General features: G+C 45.0%; 1 protein-coding gene across 1 annotated transcript; it reads right to left on the reverse strand.

Moving 5' to 3' along the window:
- On the reverse strand, positions 1-27140 carry HAPSTR1 (HUWE1 associated protein modifying stress responses; the record flags this gene model as incomplete). Its single annotated transcript, XM_080702576.1, has 4 exons — positions 1-245; positions 11201-11476; positions 26216-26296; positions 26915-27140. 4 exons carry the CDS (start codon positions 27138-27140, stop codon positions 1-3), a joined length of 828 nt encoding a protein of 275 aa, XP_080558702.1.
- Positions 27141-27185: the final 45 nt, after the last annotated feature.

The following is a 27185-nucleotide window of genomic DNA, read 5'->3' on the forward strand; positions in this document are numbered from 1 at the left end:
TTAGATCATTCTGTTGCGTTTATGGGTTGGTGAGTCTGTAAGGACATCGCCACACTGGGCTGAGGTACGCTTTCTAGTTCCACCATTGTCCAAGTGGAGTGCCATTTCTTCTGATATGAAAGTGTTCAAATCGACATCATGGAGTCCATTTCTCCTTCGACTAGCATTCGATCCACTGCTTACATGTGTAGGAGAGCCTGGGGTACTCGAACGCACGCTTATACTAGCCATTGCACCACTAAGACCTAGGAAGAAGAAAAGAGGTTTTAGAGTTGCTCCATTATGTGACCCTTTGAAAGCAACCCACTTTACTTTCCACGTAGCCAGAGTGTCAAAGGATGCCTGCCGATTTCCTATGTAAGGGGTCACCGGTGCGGTGTCATTCTGGAAGAACCAATCACCCGGCTTCGATGTATGTCTGCCTGGGTAACACTACCAATATTGCAACACTGGTAGCTAGCCATCACGGCAGCTCGCTATCAGTCATGCACTGTCGGGTGGACACATGTGAAATCCTCCCATCTATTCTAACAGGTAGGTACTGTACACAATTCACAGAAGAGGACAGGTGGCGCTGGCTTTAAAGAGGACACGCCAGTTAGCCAGTCATCATTCTGACAGATCCCTGGGACGCACATCTGGGTGGGGGGAGCACAGAGGGGAGGAAAGAATCACTGCCAGGCGTGAGGAGGCTGGATCCAACATCGTCTCTTACATGACTGGTATATCACCTAAAAAATATGCCTGAAAAAAGGGCAGTTAAAAATCATGCTGGGGCATCAGGTAAAGTTGGAGATCCCTGGACAAATGGGACCGTGTACCTTCAAGGTCCACACTGCACTTGACGGGAACCTCAGGATGGCCCAAGTTACAGTCTCTGGTCCATTAGGGAAAGGCGAAGGTAGGGTAAGAGGCCTTATACTTTGCTCCAAATTATGAAATCTAGAATATCTAGCACTCACTGTGGAACACTCATTCCTTGGACTCTTGATCAATTAAGGAGCCAAACCTACATTCCACTCCTCAAGTGTCCGATATAGTCCTGTGAAAGCCCTGAGTCGAGACCAGAGCATTTCTAAACTGTGGGGCCGAACTGAAAGCCAGCGCTGGCAGTGGACTTCCTCCTAGACGTTTCCTTTTTTTTATACTACTCTAGCCTCACCTGGGGGTTTATTGCTTGACGAAATTCATAACATGATCAGGTATGTTTCCAGAGAATTAAGACTCAGGTTTTAAAATAAGCTTAGAGGTTTGTTTTGGTAGAAACCCATTTTAATTTTGAACTCTGGGAAAATGTGATCTAAATTTGAAAGTTAAAAAAAAATCCCCTGCCCCCTACCACACCAAGTCCATCCGCTCCCCTTGAAATCAGTCCCACTCCCCAAATACTCTGTGCGTGTTCTCAACCCAAGGCCCAGTCACCGCCCAGCACTGACAATGCTCTGCAGCCGCACCTCCCTGCTGAGCCGCCTGAACCCCTCCTCCCTCCCTCCTCGGTCTGTTTCTGCTCTAATACAACCAGTCCCTACTGCCCCCTCCAAAGACACTCTAAGTGTCCCCCTTTACCTCTCAACCTTCAGAGACCAGCTCCTGTTAAGGAAAAAAAAGGAAGGAAGGAAAGAAAAGCACTAGAGTACTTCTGGAATCAGGCACAAAGTACTTTTACTTAAAAGCAACCCTATGGCATCTGTAGTATTCCATTCTGCAGGTAAAAACCAAGTTTAAAAGGTGAAGTAATCTACGCCAAGGTCAACAGGTAGTAAGCAAAAGGTGACAAAAGTCCCCTCAGGTGGAACCTGCACCATTCACTGTTAAGTTGCCTGCCTGCCCCCAGGCTGCCTCCCCACCCCATCAAGCGTATCAACAATCTGTTCTTCCTGAAATCAGGCCTGGCTTCTCTCCTTTCCTCCAGCTAGCTGAGGCCCACAAGCTCCTCCAGTTCCCTGGAGGCTCAATCCTGGTTCTCCTACCTCCTTTCCAGTGTCTGGCCAGGCCCCCTGCCTCCTGCTTAAAGCTCTTTACTTCTTTCTGCTCTCTGGCCTCCCAGCAGCTCCCACCTTCATCACCTCTGTGGGCCCTAACAGGCGGACTCCCCCAGGGAGAGCTCCTCCTCCCCTTAGCTTGCCCACAGGCACCAGCATTCTCCAAAGCTGGACCACCAGGGTTTTCTGCATTCAGAGGCCCACCCAGGTTTCTAACTGCCTCCAGGGCATCACTCAGACTTAAAATCTTCAAAGAGGATCTGAGCCTCCTCTTAGTCAACCCACAGGCTTACTTAAAAGAACATAAAGAAACATCCTGGGCTATTCTTAAAGCACAACCATCTCTGCCCATAGACCTCTTCATCTCTACCTAATGAATTTTAACACAATATCTGGCACATGACCCTGAATTATAAAAAAAAAAAAAATACTGCTTCCAGGTCCGACCCTACATTTTGAAAATCACTGAAACCCAAGGCTCAGCTGTTGATTTCAGGAAATAAGCCCGGACTGCTGGCTGCTCATCAATGCCATCATTCTTAAGACTCAACTACTCGCAAGCTGTTAGCATCTCTTCAAGTCTGACTCGCAGACTGTACACTTCTTGCAGGGAGAGCTGAACCTTCCTTTTCCTGATCCCTCAGCCCATACCATGCTACCAGAAGGGACCTAGTACTTACATGATAACCTTTTACATACATGATCTGTAATTTGGAAATCTAGCAATAAACTGGGCAATTCCAGTAATTACATTCAGGATTCCCTTTATCAGTTGAAACCACAAAAACAATTTGGCAATCCCCACCTCCTTATACCAGTGTAAGGTTCCATGGCAAGAATGACAAATACCAAAGGCTCTTAAAATACTGTTACAAATGGACTTGACGCAAACATTTCTTAGTGCTTTAACTTCTCCATGAAAATATACATCCAACATCAATATGACCAATTTGAAAATTCCCCAGTAACTTCTGTAAAATCATCAGCTTTGTCTATTAGGTGTATGACCTTAAGGTTTTTAACAGCTCAAGTAAAGTCACAATGGGCGGGCAACTATCAGCTACTCTCAGCTGTGAAGACCTTTCAAAGTTTGACTCACTGAATTTCCCAAGACTTTTTCTTTACAAGTGTCAAAAAAATTAAGATTAACAACCAAAATATATGTGTATTTTAAACAGCCCAAATTTTATTTTATAAACCAATAACAACTCCTGGAAGATGCTTAAAAAACCTTAGCTAAGCCACATGAACAATCAGGCCTATACAAGTACAGAAAATCTAAACATGCTTCAATACTAAAAAAAAAAAAAATTAAGTTGTATAAGTCCCGAGGGCACACAACTTAATTTCTACCGAAAACACACTTTTTCAAAAGAGCTATGGGAATATCAATTGACAACAGCAGTAGAACAAGTAGCATGATTAGACAGGAGTCTCAAGTGCTTAATACAAGATAAATAAACTCATCAGCCTCAAAGTTTCTGCATCCATTTAATAAAATGATTAGTGCAGGAGTGGGGAGAGAGATTAGGATGAATTAATCATACTGTGAAAACTCCCACGGGAGCCAAAACAAATTTACAGTCCCAGTTATAGGAATTCAAGTTACACAGCGAATTATTAAAGTAGCACACAGCTATTATCATCACACCAGGTTCGTGCTTAGGGTCATGAGAAGATGCTGTTTGCAGAATTAATTACATGTAATCCAGGTTTCCAGTCAGGTCAACACAGGCAGAGCCTCTCACTGCCTGGCCCAGCAGCCCTGCCTGAGGCTTTGTCTACACTCCACTGGCTTCCCAGCACCCAGAGCCTGTGAAGAGGGCTGACCCTGGAGTGAGAGGCTCTCGGCAGATCCTTAGCAGACCTCCCCACCAGTGTTACCCCCTGGACAAAGTAGGAACTGAAATCCCCAAAACTGGAACACAATGGGTACCATCCTGTCTGGGAGCCCTAAGAACTGGCTCTTGACTAGATGGTGTCACACTCCCTGTGCACAGCTGTGTTCTGAGGTGCAGGCAGGCATGCGTAGTGTCCATGAGATGTACCAGGAGGAACTAATCAGTTAAAAGAATTCTACTAGGAAGACTTTGGTAATGTGAAGTAGATACCACTCCCCACCCCAATCTGTAAATTTTAACACTGAATTTTTATTGAAGTAAAGCACACTAAATCAAATCAATTACAAAGATACATGTGTCGCACCAAGAAAACATTTTTCAGTTACGCTGACAGCCCAAAATGCTTTCCATTTTTCAAAAACAGTTTTTAATGCCATGGGGGGAAAGCTCACGACATCAAAATGAAAAAAGCAAGATACAGTACCATATATGCAGTATGAGCTCATCTATGAAGGTTTTAATATTTATACACTTAAAAAAAGACTAGAAGAAAATGCACCAAACATTTAACTGCATTTATCACCATGTAGTGGGATCACAAGATACTGATTTTATTTTGGGAATTTCAAATTTCCTAAGAAATTAGTAAGTCATAAAATCAGTGAGAAAACAAGATATCAAACTGCTTCATAACTACCAAAAGATAAATAATAAGTACTGAATAAATAAATGGGCTCTGAGGTGTAGCTACAGGGTCTTTTTCACTGCGATGGAAAAAAGGCCCAACAAAATTTTATTGCAGGATCAAGACAATTCTGCACCATCATGTTGGGAGCCTTCAGTCCTACTGCCTCCAGGAACTTCAATATATAATATCTAACTCTGTCCAATAGAAATTTTAATGCTATCTTAATTGCCTTAATTGTTCTTGTTTGCAGAAGCTGGTCTGAAGAAAAGGCACAAATCAGAAATTCCAGCTGTCAGAGGAAATTTAAATAATCTCTTTGAGATACTATAATCAATTTTAAGCAATTAAGAGATTGCTTTGATGCATTAATTTCCTACATCTTAATTTCTAAGTAAGTTTTTTTTACACATCTTACTATTAAATAGCTATCAACAGTTCTTTTACTTCAAGAAAATCTAGGAGTGTGGGTTTCCTCAAAGGAAAAAAGAATTCTGAAAGACGGATATAAATCCTCACAGGCTGGTTCTATCAGTCCTCTGCCACTGAACACAGGAACCAAGTTCCTTGTGTACTCTATCTCATCAATTTGAGAATCCTAACATCTGTGTCAGCTGTCAAGATAAACATTTAGTTCTCCCAATGGAAAGGATGGTAAAATGACAGGAAAGGAGGGTGGGAGAGACCCAAACACAAGTGACTAAATTTTCTTCTTAAATTTACACTAAGTATCAATTGTCAATTGTAGGGCATTTTATCAGGAAAAGATTTGTTCTCAAATTTAATGGCTTCTCCTCAGTATCGCTCTGGCACACATGGGCCAAAGAAAGTTTGAACAAATACCAACAACCTGGGCTCAGAGGAGAAAGAAAAGGATGGGCTCGGGCTGCCTAGAAGTCAGCATTCCATCAGCTCAGGATTAAAGAAGGTAGCCGTCTTATGCTCTGGGCTTAACAAAACAGAAATTTGCCCATCATTTTTACCCCTAGATAAAAATTCCTATCTGGCCCTATGCCTCTGAATCCAATTTCAAATCATCACATTCTTCATTTAGGGTCCTGTCCTGAGCTTCTCTATCTGCAAGAAAATGTCAAGCAACTTACTGACCACAAGCTCTGTTGGGGGAGGAAGCGAACTTGGGAATCCCCAAGGCACACGGCCTCAGCTCAGCTCCCTGTGTAGATGTGCTTCAGATATCATTCTTAGACCAGAATCGCCTTTATCTCTTCAGTTGCCTGCCCCTACCGCCAACAAGCAGTGCTGGCTCAGTATTTTGTCTTCAGTAAATGTGAGGCGCTAAGGAAGGGATACAGATTAACAATATACTTTTTTTTTCCGGGCCTGGGGATGGAACCCAAGGGCATTTGACCTCTGAGCTACACCCCCCCCACCCTATTTTTTATTATTTTGAAACAAGACCTGAGTTGCAAAGGGCCTCACTAAGTAGCCGAGGCGCTTAGAAGCGTGTGCCACCACACCTGGCCTAACAATATACTCTTCCGTTGTAGTGGCAGTATTGGGGATCCAGCCCAAGGGCATTCTACATGAGCAACACCCCCAGACCTATTTGTTATTTCTGAAAAAGTTTCTCACACCAAATTGTGGAGGCTGGCCTCAAACCTGTAATCCTGTCTCTGCTTCCCAAGTACTGGGGCTAACAGGCACACACACACACACCACCATGCCCAGCTGACAATATCTACTATTGTTCTAAAATAGACATACTTTCTGCAGAAGGATGAAACTGCAGAAACTGGAACTTGTAACACTAAATTCAGGAAGAAAGCAGAGTTTTCAAAGCAAAAGGCCTCAGCCTTCAACAATAAGGATCCCCTGGTCTTGCTTTTAACTCACAAAGTAGTACTTCAAAAGGTATCTTTGCTGGACGAGGTGTAACTCAGTGGTAGACCATGACATGCTTGGCATGCAACAAGACCTGGGTTCACTAAACACACACAATGCAGGACACCCTGAACCTACAAACACAGAGGCACAGTAATTAAGAGGATGCATTTTAGAACCAGTCAAATCTGATCTATTGTTTACTAACCACACTGCTTCATCTGAGCCAAGTGAGACTTTCTTCACAAATAAAATGTATTGTAATAATCCAGGAGGTGTTAGGATTGAGAATCTCCTTAGCCCAACACACACACAAAAATAGCTCTAATGATACACACTGGGCCCCAGCGAACTCCCAGGTGCTCTAATGTAAGCCTCTGGTTGCACCCAAGTACACGGGTCAGACTCTTCCCACAGGTTCTCAGCCCTCCGTGCTGTATTCACTCACTTTTCAGGGGCTATGTTAACTAGCCCCTGTAATACATTCAGAATACAATGATTCCAGGTTCCAACAGCCGAAGGAAGGAGCCAGGCCTCTGCTCTAAGAGCACCCCAGTCAGCAGGAAGTGACACCCATGGCAACACACTGAACCCAGTTGAGGGCAGGTTTAGGCAATGAGAACTCGAGGAAAGTTGAGTCAACAAAGCGACAGCTACCAGTCAGAGGGTTGGAGAAGGGGATGGTAAATAAAGAACATGGAGCTAGTGTAAGACAGCTGAGAGCTGACCCGGGTCAAGACCAGCTCTCAATTGCCTGCAAGGCCATGCTCATGCAGGACTTGCCCCTGCAGGCCAGAAAAACACTAAGCAGTAGTGTGACAAAAGGAAATGGTCACTCCAGGATGTCACACGGACTGACGACTCGGTCAGCTCACAACAGAAAAAAATTAGACAAAAGTCACCCCAAGCCCAAGCTCATCCCCTGCAGAGGCCGGCCCTGCCGGGCTGTATACTGAGACTCCCCTTTCTGCCCCAGAGTATCTTAAGCACATTTATGCCATTAAGACATCATCAAACAAACATGTTTGCCTCAACAGGTAACGCTTTTTACTGGTTTACCTATTCCTGGATCCTGCACATCATCTGCTGAATGGCCACAAGAGGACATGACTATTTGCTATTGTTGGGGCTGAGGGCCAAGTCCAGTTAGAAATGTCACTTAAGACAAATGCCAACAGGACATACACATTTGGAAGCTTAGAGATAAATCTGTACAAGAGGTGCAGATCTGGAAGAGTTAGGGGGCCCCAAAAGCCTAGAGCTGGAATCCTAAGAAAGCTAATGCAGGCCAGCAGAAGCAGCCAGGCCAGGAGGCAACCAGCATAAGAGAGCAGGAGACTGCAGAAAAGGAAGTCTAAGGAAGAGTGGTCAGAAAGGGGACAGTCACAAGGTGTTCAGGTGCCTCTGGTGAACCTCAAATACTGTCTGCAAAAAGACAAACTTCAATCAGCTCTCAATAAATGTCCATGTTATTTTTTATTTATTTATTTAGGTGGTACTGGGGATGGAACCCTTCTACCTCCAGGGTACACTCCAGGCCTATTTTATATTTTATTTGGAAACCGGGTCTCTTAAGCCAACTTATGCGATCCACCTGTCTCTACCTCCCAAGCGCGGGGATTACAAGCGTGCACCACCATGCCCGGTGTCCACGTTATTTTAAGACAAGGATTAATAGTGTAAGGACAAAAACCAATACACAGCAAGCACCTGTGTATATCTTTAATTTCTCTGTGAGTCCAATATCCAATGACTAGGTCTCAATACACAGAAAGTAAATATGTTACAGACAAGTGTCCAAAAAAAGCACTGGATTACAGTCATTGAAAACTGTAATAACCATTAATTGATGAGCTTTTTTTTGCGATGCAGGGGGTGGAACCCAGGGGCATTCTACCTCTGGGCTATACCCCCGCCCTGTTTTTTATTCTTTATTTTGAAACAGGTTCTCACTGAGTTGCAAAGGACCTCACTAAGTAACTGAGGCTGGCCGTGAACCACAATCCTCCTGTCTCAACCTCCCAAATGCCGGGATTACAAAGCATGTACCACCACACCCAGTTTGATGGACTTTTTTTGGCGGCACTGGGGTTCCTGGAAACCCTTCTACCTCCGGGCTACACTCCCAGACCCATTTTATATTTTAAATTGGAAACAGGGTCTCTTAAGCCAGCAAGGCTGGCTTCGTACCTGCGCGATCCTCCTGTCTCTGCCTCCCAAGCTCGGGGATTCCTGATGGACTTTTGACTGAAATTACTTATGTCTCTCTCACCAAACGGGGCCCAAGGCTGATAAGATATACTTATTAATGCCACACCCCCTGAACACAATGCTCTGCAAATTATCTCAAATTTTGGGCATTTTTCTTCAAATAAAGGCCATATTTTAGATACTTGTGTGTGTTTAGCAGAGGTACTAGTGGAGACAACTGTCCCTTTGTTGTTTTTTGTTTTGTTTTTTTTTTAAGTGGTACTGGGCTATGTCCTCAGCACTTTTTATTTTCCAACAGGGGTCTCCTTAATTTATGCACACTGGCTTCAAAGCCAGATCCTCCTATCTAAACGTCCCAAGCTAGAATTCTAGCCATGGTCCAGTGTGTCTGGATTAACTGTCCTCTTTATAAAAGACATAAAACATGAGGAGGAATGTAATGTTTGCTTGGATTATAAATTCAAGTCTGCCTCAATATATAGATTCTTTTATTGTGTACCTTAGTTTTATCAAAATTTCATTAATTTAGAATACCCCTGCAAAGGAAAATTCCAAAATTTTCTATTTTATTTTGTACTTCAGATTTGGCTAAGCAAATTATATGCAAAACTGAATTGCTTTTAATATTTATCCTAAGGTGTTTTCAAAATATTTTTAGAGATCACGTGAACAGTTTCCACTTTGACTTATAGACTATAAAGCAAATCCAATCCTAAAGACAATGGGTAAAGTTAGTCATTAATCTACATTACTATTTAGTTAACAATGCCCTCTCATTACCACTCACTGAAATTCCTTTCTTTAAACACTCAGGCCGACTGGTATTCTCACAATACAATGGTTCTTGCAAATCACTAAAGCACAAAACTCAAAAAAATGTGTTTCTGTAGACTCTTTTAAGGGGCTCTACTACTTCATGGCAACACTGTTTTAACTACATGAATTAGAGCTATGATTCTGAATAAAAGTACACTATCTCAAATATATACTTAAGTAAACATTACAAATTTATTGTAGAAAAGTTTTTCTATGAAATATTATATTTAAGATTCTTAAAACCTCCACTATTTAAGCCTAAGTCAAAATTAGAAATAGTCCCTCCTATGACTGTATCATCACTAAAACTCCCCAAGTTCTAAACTCACAGGCTGAACGGACGCAGCCTGTGAGCCCGCACTGGGGCCTAAAGCAGGGCAGTCTCTCCAGGCGGCGGCTTGTCCTCGCTGTCAACACTGCTGCTTACTTTTATAACAACTGTGGCTTTTCTCTTACAACTATAGGACAGAATCCAGAAAAAAGAAAAAAACATTCCTTAAAGTAGGGAATGAATTATAAACCCACTCGCTGAAGAAAATCAGAACGCTTAAGACAGCTGTGTCACATACTATCACCCACTTAAAATTAACCTGACAAGCTACATACACTACACCTGTTTTTCCAAATTTAAAGGGGAAGATGTGGAACTCTTAATTCAATAAGAAAAACAGGTTAGCCTCATTTTTGCCTGAGTTTCAGAAGTTCTCAACAGCTTAACTTTAGAAATCTAGTGTGCAGTCTGAAGTACTGCACTTCATACATGGGCTTTTCTGCAGTAATTCTTTAGTCAAAAACAAACTTGCAATCAGAAAAAAACAGAATACTTTCCAACTCCATGTTCTGATTAGAGTATATAGGAAAGTATCGAGGTTTGCAAAAGAATCCCTGCAGACACTAGAGTCTGTGATACAGAGCCCCTTATACATGCCCCATTACTTTATTAGTAGATTCACTAAGTAACCTACTCTGTAGCCCAGAAATGTTAGCTTCTAACAGGGCTCATGATCCAACTCCCTAGTTATTTCTACCTGTCTAGTCGTCTGTGACCCAGGTTTTCATCTTGGCTTCAACCAAGGCTTATTTGTCGCGCTGTTTACAGCAGTATTACGTATTATTCAGAGGGTGAGTCAGGCACACGTAACAGACTAATCACTCTGTTCCCAGGCTTCTCCAGTGCTGCCCACACCCCAGCCGCTTTCTGCTGAGATACACTGGTGGCCTGGGGTGGTGGCAATGGGCCTGTCCACTGGCTGACTTCAGTCCAAGCAAGGAGGCCATGAGGGACAGCAGGCAGAAGGAAAGCCCGAGCCGCTCCCACCCAGCCTTCAACGCTCCCTCTCCCAGCACCCTCCATAATGAAGGGCATGGAAGGCGACTGACTGCCAGCGCCCAGAGAACTTAACCCAACAATTAACTACCTGCCTTGCTTGCTTGCCACGGACCAGGCCCTCGGAGCAACTATAAATTAACAGAATTCTTAAGACACAAGAACTTGCTCTTTATCTCAAAAGAATAAGAAAATATGTACAACATTTGAGTGTAAAACAATGAATTCTAGTTAATACTGCAGAAAGATCATTAATGTAATACCAATAAGCTCAAACTAACTTTCTAAAAACATTTTTAGGACAGGCTAGCTAACAAGTCAAAAACCGCATGTTTTAGCTTACCTTCGATTTTAACATTTCTAGAAAGTGTTTACTATTAATAGACAAAAAAAAAAAAAAAGACAATATTATCTGGACCTAAAGCTAAACGTGAAAATGGGTCCACAGGCACACTCTTAACCATTTTTCCAAAGAAATATGTTTAAACGGCTTTACCATGCAGAGCTATGGCTTCCCGGAAGGGTTGCAAATCAGTCTCTACAGATGAGCTAGTTTCCGTCGAAGTAGCTCGGTTAGGGGACACTACAGTCAGTCTTGGGGGAGCTCTAGAGTTTCGTGGTGGAGGAACCTTTCCACACAGGAAGCTGATCAAGTCTTCTCTACGAATAGTTCTTCTGCGTTTTTTAACCCAAGCCAACACATCCTTATTGCGTCGCTGATAGCCAATCTGAATTCCAATATCAAAACTTCGCTGATGGGTATCCACGCTTTCTATTAGAAAAGAGAAAAAGGAAAAGATACATGATTATTGTTAGAGCCATACTATATTCTGGCCTAAAGAAAACCTTTAGCCAGTTAACCAAGATAAATTTCATGAACTATGACTATGAGGCCTCTAAGTCCATAAACAATCATATTTTAGTGATGCTGGGAAATTCTATACATATCATCTTAAAGGTCTAAAATTCAGAATTTAGACACACATGCCCAGCCTCGTTTTATTTATTTTGAAATAGGGTCTTGACCAGTTGCTGAGGGTCTTGCTAATTTGCTGAGGCTGGCCTCAAACTGGTGATCTTCCTATCTCGCCTGGACTTACAGGCATGCACCACCACACCTGAGCTTATCTTGTTTCTTCAAAAAAATAATAGAAATATAGAAAATACTTATCTTTAGCCAAACTACATAAAATAACTTGCCTTATTAACCTAATTTACAGTACCAAATTATCAAGTGCTTTTTAGTACTTTACTAAGTTCACACAAGAGAACCTACCACGCGAGAGGTATTCTTGCCCTACCTTACTAAGTGAGGTGGCTGAGGTACCGAGCACCGAGCACCTCCCAAGTCACATATGGAAGAACTGGAACTCTGCTCAAAAGCCTGAGCTCTGACCACCAAGCTGCACTGCCTTCCTTCAGGTCAGATTAGATTCTCACAAAGAGAAGCAGAAGCACCACCATTCCCCTGCCGCCTAAATGCTGCCCGTGACTAGGGCCGCACTCACCCTGTCCTTTCAGAGGTGCCCTCCCCTCCTGAAGGCTCAACACCAAGAACTGGCAACACACAAGACTGCAGTGAATGTGTTAAGAAATAGGGAAGGAGCCAGGCATGGTGGCACACACCTGTAACCACAAACACTTGGGAGGCTGAGACCAGAGGACTGCAGAATCGAGAACAGCCTCAGCAACTCAGCAACCTAGGAAGACCCTGTTTCAAAATAAAAAATAAAAAGGTAGGTATGTAGCTCAGAGGTAGAATGCCCTGGATTCAATCCCAGTACCAAGAAAAGAAAGTGAAATAAGGGAAAATTAATTCTGACTGCTCATTCTCTTTGTAGGAAGGTAGAGACAAAAATCTCCCTTCACTGCCTGAGTATATTTTCAGTTTGCTTTCGATTTCCAACAGCTTTTTTTGTTTTTGATTTTTTGAGGGTCTGGGTATGGAACCCAGGGGCATTTGACTTTCGAGCCACACCCCCTGCCCAATTTTTTTTCCTTTATTTTGAAACAGGGTCTCACTGAGTTGCAGAGGGCCTATGTAGCTGAGGCTGTGCGGGAACCGCGATCCTCCTGTCTCGGCCTCCCAAGCGCGGGGATTACGATTGTGCGCCCCCACGCCCAGCCCGGCTAGCTTTTTTAATTCATAACCATTCCCTTGCCTTAAAATTCCCCAGACTCAAGCTGGGCATAGGAGGATCGCAGGCTGAGACAAGGAGGATCGAGGTTCACTGACAGCCTCAGCTACTCAATGAGACCCCGTTTTAAAAAAAATAAAGAATAAAAAAATAGGGCTGGGGGCATAGCTCAGAGGCAAAATGCCTGGGGGTTTCATCTCCAGTACTGCAAAAAAAAAAAAAAATTCCCCAATTTTGACTCCATATATATACTGTGCCTAAATTCAGTAAGATGACCCCTGCCCTTTAGTTTTACAAGTTGAAGATTTTGAATTTGTCGCCATAATTTATTCTCAGTTAACTGCTGGGTTATAGCAGAAAATCAGCAGGATGTCTTTAATGACATTAAGATGGCTCAGTTATCCCCTGGACCTTCTGGAGAAACAAGATACTGTTCCTGGCTTTAATTCCATGCCTCCTACATTTAGAGTAGATTCTAAAAGGAAAAGCAGAAAACAATGAATCAAAGACAATAATTCACACATCACAGAGGATCCTGAGCTTAATAAATTTTCATTATTAAAAAAAAGGCACCTCAGCCGGGCGTGGTGGCGCACGCTTGTAATCCCCGCACTTGGGAGGCTGAGACAGGAGGATCACACAGGTTCGAAGCCAGCCTCAGCTACTTAGTGAGGCTCTCAGCAACCTAGTGAGACCCTGTGTCCAAATAAAATATAAAATGGATCTGGGAGTATAGCCCAGACAGAGGTAGAAAGCCTCTCGGTTCCACCCCCAGTACCACCCCCCCTCCCAAAAAAGGCACCTCTTGGGAGTCCGCTCAGTGGGGGAGCGCGCCTTCCTGTGCACAGGGCCCTGGGTTTCGTCCCCATTAACCCCCACCCAGGAAGTTAACAAGTGCAGCTGAACAAAGAGAACTGTTACCGAGGCCTACCCATTAGCGATGGCTAGTCTTTACTGCTAAAGACTAAAGTTGTCTATGGAACCTTTTTCTTCAAAAATACTTTAAAATTAAAAAAAAAAAACAGGACCAGAAGTCAACATCCACTGAGCACCTGTAGTATATCAGAGCACATGTCTTCTCACAACTTTGCAAATCAAGTAGCTCGAGTGAAGTCCTTTCTCTAGTATCTTATAGCACAGCTGAATCACGATGTAAACTAGAACCTAACTTCTCACTTCCTCATTCACAAAGCAAACATGAACTCCACTTTAAACCAGCATTTACAAGGTTAATACAATGATTTCCCGTCGTTTACAAGAGACTTATAGGAGAGCCAACCTTAAGAGGATGGTTAAACCCAAGTTCAACCCAAACCTTCAAGAAGTCTGAAAGAGCCGGAGCCATCTAAGGGAAACCAAGTCATCAAGCAAGCAAACTCTATCCCACGGACCCAAAAAAAGACATAATGTATGAACCTAGATGCAATCAGATTTTTACAAACCCGTCCTACCTAAAATATCTGCTTTCAACCAAGCTCATAACTTTTGTTTCCCAAGAGTGGGGAAATTTTATCTTTTCAGTAGGGCATGGTAATACACATCTGTAATCCCAGCTATCCCAGGCTGAGGCAGAAGGCTTAGGAGTCACAAATCTGAGGCCAGCCTGGGCAGCTTAGCAAGACCCTGTCTCAAAATAAAAAAAGGGTAGCCAGGCATGGTGGCGCACGCTTGTAATCCCAGCATTTAGGAGGCTGAAAACAGGAGGATTGTGGTTCGCGGACAGCCTCAGCTACTTAGTGAGGCCCTTTGAAACTCAGTGAGACCCTGTTTCAAAATAAATAAAAAATAGGGCTGGGGGTGTAGTTCAGAGTGGAACGCCCCTGGGTTCCATCCCCAGTGCCACCAAAAAAAAAGTTAAAATAAATAAATAAAAAGGGATGAAGATATAGTTCAAGAGGTAGAGCCATCTCCAGGACCAAAATCAATGTTTTAAAAGTAAAAAGGCTTTAGCCTTTTTAGGCTTTTTAGCCTTTGTAGCCTTTCGGCATGTAGCTCAGTAATTAGAGCACCCCTGGGACTCAAACTCCAGTAGCACAAAAACAAAACAGAAAGGAAAATAAGAACCAGTGAGCCAGGCATGGTGGTGCGCACTTGTAATCCCAGTAGTTAGGAGGCTGAAGTTGGAGGATCACAGGTTTGCAGTCAGTCTCAGCAACTGAGCTAGACCCTGTTATAAATAAGGCTAGGAAGCCGGGCATGGTGGCGCACGCTTATAATCCCCGCGCTTAGGGGGCTGAGACAGGAGGATCACACAGGTTCAAAGCCATTCTCAGCTACTTAGTGAGGCTCTCAGCAATTTGGTGAAACCCTGTTTCCAAATAAAAAAAATATAAAATAGGTCTGGGAGTAGAGCCCGGAGGCAGAAAGCCTCTGGGTTCTACCCCCCAATACCACCAAAAAATAAATAATAAAATAAAATAGGGCTAAGGACGGGTGTGGTGTTACACATCTGTAATCCCCAATACTTGAGTAGGCTGAGACGGGAGGATCACAAGTTTGAGGAAAGCCCACCAAGTAGTGAAACTCTCACTGACCTAGCGAGACCCTGTTTCAAAAAAAAAAAAAAAAAAAAAAAAAAAAACAGCTCAGAAGTAGAATGCCCTGGGTTCCAACCCCGAAAAATAGCACTGGGGGTGTAACTTGAGATACAATGCCCCTGCTTCAACCCCCAGTACCATTAAAAAAAAAAAAAATGGAGTTGGGCCCAGAATTGGAAAGAAGGAAAAGATAGACACATGAAAGAGAAAAAGTCTAAGGCAGGCATGGGCAGTGCAAAGAAAGATGACACAGATGCAGAAATGTACAACTGGCAAGCAAAACAGCAAAAAAAAAGAAAAACTAGCCAGGCGTGGTAGCATCCACTTGTAATCCCAGCATTCAGGAGTCTGAGACCCGAGGATTGTGGTTCGCGGACAGTCTCAGCTAGTTAGCGGGGCCCTTCGCAACTCAGTGAGACCCTGTTTCAAAATAAAAAGAAGAGAGCCGGGCGTGGTGGTGCACACTTGTAATCCCCGCGCTTGGGAGGCTGAGACAGGAGGATCGCATGGGTTCGAAGCCAGCCTCAGCTACTGAGTGAGGCAGAAAGCCTCTGGGTTCCACCCCCAGTACCACAAAAAAAAAAAAAAAAGAAAGAAAGAAAGAAAAGAAAGAAAAATAGGGCTGGAGGTGTAGCTCGGGGGTCAAATGCCCTGGGGGGGGGCGCGCACAAGATGGTTGGGGGGGTTACAGTACTAAGAAGAAAGAGCGTGGCCAAGTTTTATTTTGACTGAGGATGGAACTCAGTGATAGTATTAGTGGTAATCTCACAAAAGGCCTTGATCCAAGCCCCGGGAAGTCGTGCACAGGCACACACACACACAAAGTCCTAGCAATCAGATCTGCAAGGATAATGCTGTCATCAGACTTGAACAACACTGAAAAGCTCAATATTCACCAGTGGTGTGGTTTATCAGACGACAATTATGTTAACAAGTTGTCAACTTCTTTTAAGAAATTATGCAGCTGGGTGTGGTGGCACACACGCTTGTCATCCCAGCATTTGGGAGGCTGAGACTGGAGGATCGCGGTTCTCGGACAGCCTCGGCTACTTAGGGAGGCTCTCTGCAACTTAATGAGACCCTGTTTCAAAATGAAGAATAAAAAAAATAGGACAGGGGGTGTAGCTCGGAGGTCAAATGTCCCTGGGTTCCATCCCCAGACCCGCAAAAAAAAAAAAAGAAAAAAGAAGAAATTATGCAGTTGAGCAGTTATCTCACCTCATCAAAAACTCAAGAGCTTGATAAAAATCAGGCATTTCGCAGCCGGGCGTGGTGGCGCAAGCTTGGAATCACAGCATTTGGGAGGCTGAGACAGGAGGATTACTGTTCATGGACAACCTCAGCTACTTAGGCCCTTTTCAACTCAATAAGGCCCTGTTTCAAAATAAATAAAAAATAGGGCTGAGGTACGTGTAGCTTGAAGGTAGAATGCCCCTGGGTTCCATCCAGTTCCACAAAAAATGAGAAAATAGGCACTTTGTGCATACTAAGGATTACAGACTAGAAGGAAAAAAAGGAGAAAGTCAGACGCAGAACTTCAGGTCTTAGGTATGTTTCTGCACTACCTGAGAAACAACTTGGTTTAATACCATTAACAACATATTCTGAGCCAGGTACGGTGGCAGTCAATACGTGGGAGGCTGAGACGGGAGGACTGCAGGTTCAAGGGTAGCCTCAACAACTTAGTGAGATCTTGTTTACAAAGATAAATACTTTAATTGTGTGTGTGTGTGTGGGTCTGGAACCCAGGGACATTCAACCTCCGAGCTACACCCCCTGCCCTATTTTTTATACTATATTTTGCAACAGTCTCTCACCAAGTTGCGGAGAGCCTCACTAAGTAACTGTGGCTGTCCACAAACCTCAATCCTCAGGTCTCAGCCTCCCAAATGCTGGGATTACAAAGCCATGTGCCACCATGTCCGGCTTAAAAAAATACTTTAAAATGCGGATGAGGGACTGACAGTTTAGCCAGAAGGTAGACTGACAGTTTAGCCAGAAGGTAGAACACCCTACCCTAGCTTCAATCCCCAGTATCCTCACCAAAAATAAAAACTGGTGTGCATATATCTAAAACCAGGTCCAACTATTTTAACCACATTAACCAAACCTCAGTTATTTCCCTAAATATAATAACATCGCACGGTGATGCTAGGGTACTTAAAATATAGTTTGCTTTTGGGTGGAACTGGGAATTGACCCCAGACCATGTGTGTGTGTGTGTGTGTGTGTGTGTGTGTGTGTGTGTGTGTGACCGTGACCAAGAATGGAATCCAGGGGCTTTCTACCTCTGGGCTACACTCTCAGACCTATTGTATGTGTGTGTGTGCGTGTGTGTGTGTGTGTGTGTGTGTGTATTTCTTTTTTTTTTTTTTTTTTGGAAACACGGTCTAAACGACTTGCTGAGAGCCTCACTAAGTACCTGAGGCTGGCTTTGAACCTGCGCAATCCTCCTGTCTCAGCCCCCCAAGTACTGGGATTACAAGTGTGAGCCACCACACCCAGCTCAATTTTATTTATTTGGAGAGTCTCACTAGGTTGCTGAGAGCCTCACTACATTGCCGAGGCTGTCCTCAAATTAGCAGTCCTGTCTCAGCCTCCCATATACTAAAATTACAAACCTACACCACCCTGCCCAGCTAAAATACAGTTCTAAAGCCCACCTCATACCTCGAACGAAGTGGGAGATCTGCAATCCTATTGGAGAGTCATAGGCATGAAGAGACTTTTTTTTTTTTTTGGCGGTACTGGAGATGGAACCCAGGGACCTTCTACCTCCAGGCCACACTCCCAGACCTATTTTATATTTTATTTGGAAACAGGGTCTCTTAAGCCAGCTGAGGCTGGTTTCGAACCTGCGTGATCCTCCTGTCTCAGCCTCCCAAGCACGGGGATGACAAGCGTGCACCACCACGCCCGGCATGGAGACATTTTAATGTCATCCTTCAACAATGTAGTAATAACCCACACACACAGGTGGCTTCCTGACAGGGCTTCCTGAGCCCTGACAATTAGACTCCTGAATGACACCTTCAGACTCCTGAGCCAAAAAGAAAAGAGCACACAAACTGTAGGTCAGCCTCGTATCCACACTACCACATCCAAAGCCACTAAGGAAAACAGCAATGTACTCGGATATTTAGATGAATCCTCAAGGGTATCAAAATGTCGGTCTCACCTTTCTTATAATCAAAACATTCATTTCCTTATAAAAAAAAGCCAGGTGTGGTAGCGCACACTTCTAATTCCAGTGCTTGGGAGGCCGAGCCAGGAGGATCGTGTAGTTCAAAGGCCAGCCTCAGCTACTTAGTGAGGCTCTCAGTAACTTAAGTGAGACCCTGTTTCCAAATAAAATATAAAAAAGGTCTGGGAGTATAGCCCAGAGATAGAAAAAAGCCCCTGGGTTCCACCCCCAGTACCACAAAAAAAAGCTTGGCATGGTGGCACATACCAGTAATCCCAGTACTTATCAGGCTGAAACAGGGCTGTAGATTTAAAACAGCCTAAGCAACACACCGAGACTCAAGCAACCCAGTGAGACCCTGTAAAACGGGCTAGAGGTGTAGTTCAGAAGTAAAAGCCCCCGGGTTCCATTTCTAGAAGAACAGACGCGGGCACACACACACACTGATTCACACAATAGTCAATGTGTTTATTTAAGATTCTGAAAATATACTCAAGATTTTAGGAACCTAATCCTCCACCCTGTAGAGGGTCGGGAGTGTCAGCAAAGTGCTCAAAAGTTTTTTTCTGCAGTGAAACCCAAATGCAGCACCTTTTCAGACAAATCCCCAGGTTAGGAGTAAATGAGGCCTAGGGCCTCAAGCATGCTAAGTCAAGTCCACCAGTTACACTCCTAGCTCTTTCATGGGTTCTGATACTCAGAGAACTTTGAGGGTCAGCCAGAGCAGATATCCCAACTTCATAAACAAAGAGAATTCTCATAGGGCCTTGTCTAAAACTGAGTAGGAGCCCAGTTCCCTCTACCACCTCCCCAACAAGACAGGTTCTACCTCAGTCTCCTGAGAGACTGCAATCCCTAGGAGTGCACTGTGAACACTCCTAGGGGATGCTACTGACTACAAAATATTTAATTAAGTTTACACTAACCATGGAATCTGACACAGGAAGAAAAAAGTAACTTCATTAGGAACATGGAAAACTAAGCCAAAACCAAATTAAAACTGTTTCCATCCCACTATTTTTAGAAAATGCCGCCATATTCCGTAAGGAGTTGGTATCCAAAATGAGGCACTACCTTTAGAGCCCGCGGGCCAAGCAGCCTTGCCCCAGCCTCCGAGTGACAGGCCGACACAGCGGCCAGACTTGTACTCTCTGGCACTTGCAACCAAAAGCCATGCAGAGGAAAAGAGTTTTTTTTAAAAAACTTAAAAGAGATTGAATCCACAAACTGGAATGTAATGACTGAGGCAACAGCTTCTTGTAACTAAACTTGAAGAGTAAGATTAGACTACGCTTGAAATTCCTAACTATAATCTACACAAAGGAACTTGAAACCGTCAAAGCTCACTCCTGCTTTGCAACAGGGCGTCACAAAAACCTGTGGCCTCCACCTCCACCTCGAGGTGAAAGGCGCTCCCCCTCTGACCGTCTACACTCACCTAGCCGCCCACCCAAAACTGCATTATGCCGCTCACCGTTAGCTTACACACGAGTCCAAAATGGTCATGCTGGAGTGCAACAGCACACTAACTTTCTCACCTGCCAATTCTATTTTCATTTGCCCCTTTGAGAAAGATAAAGAAAAAACACACTATAAAGTTTATCCCAACACAAGTAAAAAATATGAAGACAGCAATACACCAGAATTACGTCCCTTCATATTAAGCACTGCCCATGGGGACAAACAGCTAAAACGTGACCACCAGCACAGCCAACAACGGGCACTCACGATATGCCAGGGGCAAAACTAAGAGGACATATCCTCATTCACGGGTAGTCAGCCTCGTTTACAGTTAAGAAAGCCAAGGCGTGGTGACGTGCCCGGCTCCAGGACGGCTCCAGAAACACACAGCGAAGTAACAGCGCCAAGGTCTGAGCGCAGACACCCTGGCACTGGCTTCCAAGACTCTTCACAAAGCTAGCTCTGCACCTACTGCTGGGTCAGGCACCTGGAGATGTTCAAGGAAATACCCAGAAACACCTTAAGTGTGTGCAGCATCAAGAGTCCTGCTCTCGGGCTGGGCGTGGTGGCGCATGCTTGTCATCTCAGCGCTTGGGAGGCTGAGACAGGAGAATCCTGCGGGATTGAAGCCAGCCTCAACTACTAGAGGTTCTCAGCAACTTAGTGAGACTGTTTCCAAATAAAGCATAAAATAGGTCTGGGAATATAGCCCAGAGGTAGAAAAGCCCCTGGGTTCTACCCCCAAGTACCACACACACAAAATCAAGAGTCCTGCTCTCAATGTGTAGGGTAGAGCCTATTCAACCAATGCTTTAAATGCACGTTCAAAATGTAGAAGTAAAGAAAAGAATCAAGGAAAAGAACAAAAACTGAGAAAGGAAAGAGAAGTGATGAGAAGCGACACTACCTAGTACAGCCTCACACTGGAGGACAACCACCAGCCCGGCCTCTAGGAGGAAGCAGCCCTCCGCAGAAGAATTCAGAATTACATACAGCCAACACTCCTCTTTCTTTGGGTGTGTGTACCTGACCTGTGTGTTGGGATGGAACCCATAGCCTCATGCATGCTAGGCAAGCACTCTACCACTGAGCTACATTCCCTGTCCCCAAGACACTTTCCTAAAGGAATGAAGAGACTGACACCAGTCACCCAAAAAATGAGGCAGACTTAAGTAAACAGTACTGGAGACAGACTGGGAATGTAGCTCAGGGTTAAGAACAATGGCCTAGCACGCACAAAGGCCCTGGGTTAGATGGCCAGCAAGGAACTGGGAGATATGGGCCTAGATTCAGTTGCAGATAACAAAAACATACTAAGAGCCCGGTGTGGTGGCGCACGCTTGTCATCCCAGCATTTGGGAGACTGAGACCAGAGGATCGCAGTTCGCGGACAGCCTCGGCTACTTAGTGAGGCCCTCTGCAACTCAGTGAGACCCGGTTTCAAAATAGAAGAATAAAAATTAGGGCAGGGGGTGTAGCTCGGAGGTCAAATGCCCCTGGGTTCCATCCCCAGACCTGCAAAACACACACACACACACACACACACTAAGAGCCAGGCACGGTGGCAGATGGTGCGATCCCAGGACTGAGGAGGTTGAGATAGGAAGATTGCAGGTTCAAGACCAGCCTTGGCAACTTAGCAAAACTCTCAGCAAACTCGCAAGACCTTATTTCCAAAGGAAAAAAATAAGAGGAGTTGGGATGTATAGCAGAGGTAGAACTCCCCTGTTCAATCCCCAATAAAACAAAAGAAAGAAAAGGAAAACGCTAAGCCAGAGACCCTGCAGTATTTAAGAAATACTATCCTCTGGGCTCAGCAAGAACCAGCAACCAGGATTTTTTTTTGGGGGGAAGACATCTGGAGATTGAACCCAGGGGCATTCTACCTCCAAGCTACACCCCTAGATCTTTGTTTTTTGCTCGTTTTTTGAAACAGGAGTCTATATTGCTGAACCTGCCATCTTCCTGTCTCAGCCTCCCCAAGTACTAGGATTCCGCAATCAGGATTTTCTTCTCCTTTCTAAAAAAGGAAACCAAAGTTTGACCCTCCTACCTGGGAAAGGGCCATGCATCCGTTTTACGAGATTCTTTCCTTAATGACAGAAAAACTTACATTTTCTTTCAAATCCTTCCAGTTACATATGAACAAAACCAACCAATGAACATTCAACCTTTCAAAAGCCCACTGGCAATTAAAAGGGGCCCTCTGCTAGGCTTTTAACCTCAGTTCTGACCTTCCTATGCGCTCAGCTAGTATGAATGCCAAACTCCTCACACTGCAAAGTGAGCCATTTTTAGCTTGACAGATAAGTGCTTAATTACACAAAACAGGGGAATACTGCCTCCTTAAAGGATCCCCTAAAATCTTCCCCTATGAATCACATTTAGGCATTTAATCAAAACCATGAACAATCTGATTTAAACTTACCACTACTTAATGCTATACTTGCGATACTACCTTGCTTTTTTTTTTTTTTTTTTTTGGTGACACTGGGGGTGGAACCCAGGGGCTTTTCTACCTCCGGGCTATACTCCCAGGCCTATTTTATACTTTATTTGAAACAGGGTCTCACTAAGTTGCTGAGAGCCTCGCTTAAGTAGCTGAGGCTGGCTTTGAACCTGTGCGATCCAGTCTCAGCCTCCCAAGGGGGGATTACAAGTGTGCGCCACCACGCCCCGGCTACCTTGCTAATTTAATGGGTTCTACAGAGACCACACCCTAAAAAGGAGAAGGGTGTGGATACCTGGCATATTATCCACTCTCCCTGCAACAAATACAAGAGTAAGATGTTGCTGTAACATCAAACTCCATTTGACACAATTTATCCATTCCTGCTAGGTAAAAAGGATGTTTTGTTTTACAGAAACGGAACACAAAATAAAATAGTTTGACTAAACTATATAGAAATCAAGTGATACTGTTCCTCTTTAAGTTTTTTAAACTAGTAAATTGTAAGCTTTTTCAAATAAAGTAATCAAACTAAAGTTCAACTTCTGAGCCCATCTTTTATAAAGAGTTATTAAAGAGTTGGGCGTGTGTGCCCAGCCTCAGCTACTTAGTGAGGCCCCCCACAACTTAGTGAGACCTTGTTTCAAAATAAAAAATAAAATAGGGCTGGGGGGATAGCCCGGAGGTAAAATGCCCCTTAGTTCCATCCCCAGTACCACAAAAAGAAAAAAAAAAAAAATAAGTGAAGGAAGGAAGAAAGGAGCCCGGCATGGTGGAGCATGCTTGTAATACCAGTATTTGGAAGGCTCACACAGGAGGATCACAGGTTTGAGGCCAGCCTCAGCAACTCAGGGAGACCTCATTTCAAAATACAACATAGAGCCAGGCATGGTGACACCCTTGTAATCTCAGTACCTATCCGGCTGAGACAGGAGGATCCCAGGTTCAAGGCCAACCAACCTCAGGTTCAAGATAAAAAAGACCCTGCTTCAAAATAAAAAATATATATAGCTGGGCGTGGCGTCGCATGCTTGTAATTCCAGCATTTGGGAGGCTGAGACAGAATTGCGCAGGTTCGAAGCCAGCCTCAGTTGCTTAGTGAAGCCCTTTGCAACTCAGTGAGACCCTGTTTCAAAATAATAAAAAATAGAGCTAGGGGTGTTGCTTGGAAGTAGAATGCCCCTAGGTTCCATCCCCATACAGCAAATAAACAAACAGAGCCATCCGGGCACGGTGGCGCACACTTATAATCACAGCATTTGGGAGGCTGAAAGCAGAGGATTGTGGTTTGTGGACAGCCTCAGCTACTTAGTGAGGCCTTCTGCAACTTAAGAGAGACCCTGTTTCAAAATAAATAAAAATCGGGCTGGGGATATAGTTCAGAGGTAGCATGCCCATGGGTTCCATCCCCAGCACTACAAAAAAATAGAGCCAGGCGTGGTGGCACACTCCTTATGATCCCAGTACTTGGGACGCTGATACAGGAGGATCACGGTTCTAAGCTGGCCTCAGCAAGTAGTGAGACTCTTATCAACCTCATGAGATCCTATTTCAAAAAAAAAAGAAAAGAAAAAAGGACAGAAGGTATAGCTCAGAATGTCCCTGGGTTCAATCCCTAGTACCAAAAAAAAAAAAAAAAAAAAAAAAGGCTGGGAGCATGGCTCAGAGATAGAATAACCCTGGGTTCAACTCCTAGTAGCAAAAGAAAAACGGCCATCTTTAATCCTACCTACAGCGATATATTCTATCGATATACAACAGCACCTAAACCAGAGGCCACTCAAAATTTGATTATGGCTCATGCTAAGGCCTAACATTTATAAAAAAAAAAGTAAAAATGTGTTGCCTTTCCCCCTTCAAATAAAAAGTCTACTGTAACAGCAAAAGAGACTATGGCATCCCCATACAACACAATACCACACAGCAATTCAAAAGCACTGAACTATTCATGAACTTATGTCAAAAAACATCAAGGTATGGTAGCACACACCTAACTCCAGTACTTGGGAGGCTGAAACAGATGATTGCAGGTTCAAGAAGTGTCTCAGCAAACAACCACCTGGTGAGACTGTTTCAAAATAAAAATAGAGCTGGGAGTGTAGCTCAGAGGTAGAACACCTCTGGGTTCAATCTCCAGCACTACAAAAAAAGACATTATGCTAAAGGGAAGCCAGACACAAAAAGCTATAGACTACACAGTTCTAAGGGAAAACTCTATGCGCAGCTGGGGGCTGGGAATAGATATATCCTATTTTTTAGTAGTGTTATGTTTGCCAAAATGAAACTATGTATCTTGGAATAGTACTCCAAAAAACTTGAGTTTCTAAAAAACTGAGTTTAAGTATCATTTCAAAATTCTTTCCAGATGAAACCAAGAGCCATTTCAGAAAGAATACTCAAGATCTTCAAGTACTGATGGATCTTAAGAAGCATTTTACTCAACAGTGAAAATTTAAGAAACTCAGCTATCAAGCTGACCACTAAAGCACCACTTAAACTATTTCCCTTTTTTTCTGTAAGGCTAGGCTACTGGTTCCTCATTCCCTAAAATTAACATTCACCAGTTTCAGTCAACAGTTCTTAAAATTGCCATCCCTAAAAAAACTGCAGTCTCCTTAAGAAATCTAATAAGGGAAGCCGGGTGTGGTGGTGCGTGCCTGTAATTCCTGTACTTGTCACAAGTTTGAAGCCAGCCTCAGCAACTTAGGAAGTCCCTATTTCAAGATATAACAGAAACGGGGCGTAGCTCAGAGGAGGAACACCATTTGGTTCAAGCACCAGAACCAAAAAAAAAAAAAGCTAATCAGGGCTATTTGTCCTACAAAATGCTGCTGCCATTTGAACATTCTTAAGAAAACATCTGAGAAGCTAGCAGATGCCCGTAGCCTGCTTTGACCTTTTTTGATTATTTATGAATTACAAAAATTCCACTACTGTTAAAAGCAGCTCTTGAAAGTTTGAAAATGTTACATTTTTGCTAAGATTAACAGTAAAATCCAGTCCTTTTTCCATAGAAACCTTGCCAACCAAACCCAGATTCCCGAATCTTCTGTATCTGTAAAGGCACAAAGCCTAAGCTCAGCGTTACCCCAGGGAAGGATGGCAAAAAATATGTCACTGCAAAGGGAGAAATAGGAACTCCAGAAGACCACCACCATAAACTACAAAGCTGTCAATTCAGAACTGCTCACCGATTTCCTACCCGTTTACAATCGCAAAAGGAGTTTTGGAGGAAAATATCTGATACACTGCTAGAGAAGGGGAGCGTGTTAACATCTGCACAGGTCCATTCCAATTAGCAAGTTTTCAATGCACCTAAATTCTATCTTGCTCTAAGCGACCTGGCTCAAGAATCTTCCTGGAGGCCTTTGCGCCTGTCTGCGCTGAACAAAATAAAGTCCTTTTCTCCCTCGATGCCTTTTCCGACTGCTGCCTTCCAGCTGGGCCTTGACCTCGGCCCTAGGCGCTGGGGGCTAAGGTCTGGCCGAGCCTGGAGGGGCAGCCTTGGGCACCGCAGGGCATTCATCAGCCCCCTTTCAACGATGACCATCAGAATGTCCTCGGGAGAGGAGGGGCGGGAAAGGGTGTCAAAATCTCCTGCAGCTGGTCTAGCTGGGCCACCGAGATTCTCCAGTTGCAAGTGGCAGCCCTCAGAACAGAGCGCACCCCCGGAAGGCACGGCGAACGCCCCAACGCCGGCTGCCCTTCCCCTTCTTAAGCGGCAATGCGGCGAGGTTTTTACCTTTGTAAAGGTTGGTGACGGCGGTGGCTGCGTTTTGGAAGGGGACCCAGAGAGAAAGTCCTGGCTGCTGACACACTCGGTCTGAAAACAAACAACAACAAAAAATACAAGGAAAAAAAAAGAAAGAAAAACGGAAAGAAACGCACGCACAAGGACAAGAGACAGAGAGAGAGGGAGAGAGAGACAGACAGGGAGAGAGAGAGAATGTTATTTGGGCGTCAATCACTCCGGAACGGCCATATTAGGTTTCGCCATTTTGTTCGGGGCTTCGGGATCCCCGGGGGCGGGCGAGGTCGGGGGGCCCGGGGCTGAAGGCGGGGCGGCCGGGGGCAGGGGGGTCGCGGCGCGGGCGGCCGGGCCTCGCAGCGGGCGCCCCCGCGGCCCCCGCCGGGCCGGGCCGGGCACAATGGGGCCGCCCCTTTCGCCATTTTGTGGCGGGGGCTCCTCCCAGTCCTCGGGCCGGGCCGGGGGTGCCGGGCCGGGCGCGGAGGGTCCCTGGGAGCCGGCCCCCGGCCCCGCCCGCCCGCCCGCCGCCGCCGCCGCCGCCCGCCGCCCCGAGCCTGCAGCGGCGGGGGCGGCGCGCCCCGCGGCCCGACGCCCCCCCGCGGCCCGCAGGGAGCGGAGGCCGGGCCGGGCGGGCCCAGCGGCACCGGGCCGGGCGGCCGGGCGGGCGGCGCCAAGATGGCGGCGCGGCCTCACCTTTGTAGAGCTGGGCCACGGCGGTGGCCGAGTTCTGGAAGAGGTGCCACAGCTTCTGCTGCTTGTGCTCGGGCTGCGCGGCGGCCGCCGCCTCCTCCTGCAGCTCGGGGGGCAGCTGCTCGTCCTGCTCGGCCTCGGCCAGGCACTGCCGCTCCCACTTGGAGAACCAGTGCTCGGGCCCGTGCTCCTGGATCTCCGCCTCGCCCTCCTCCTTCCGCTCCTCCATCCTCCGCGGCCTCCCGCGGCCTCGCCGCCGCCGCCGCCGCCTCCC

This window comes from Muscardinus avellanarius (genome assembly GCF_963383645.1).
Source record: "Muscardinus avellanarius genome assembly, chromosome: 10".
Classification (NCBI taxonomy): domain Eukaryota; kingdom Metazoa; phylum Chordata; class Mammalia; order Rodentia; family Gliridae; genus Muscardinus; species Muscardinus avellanarius.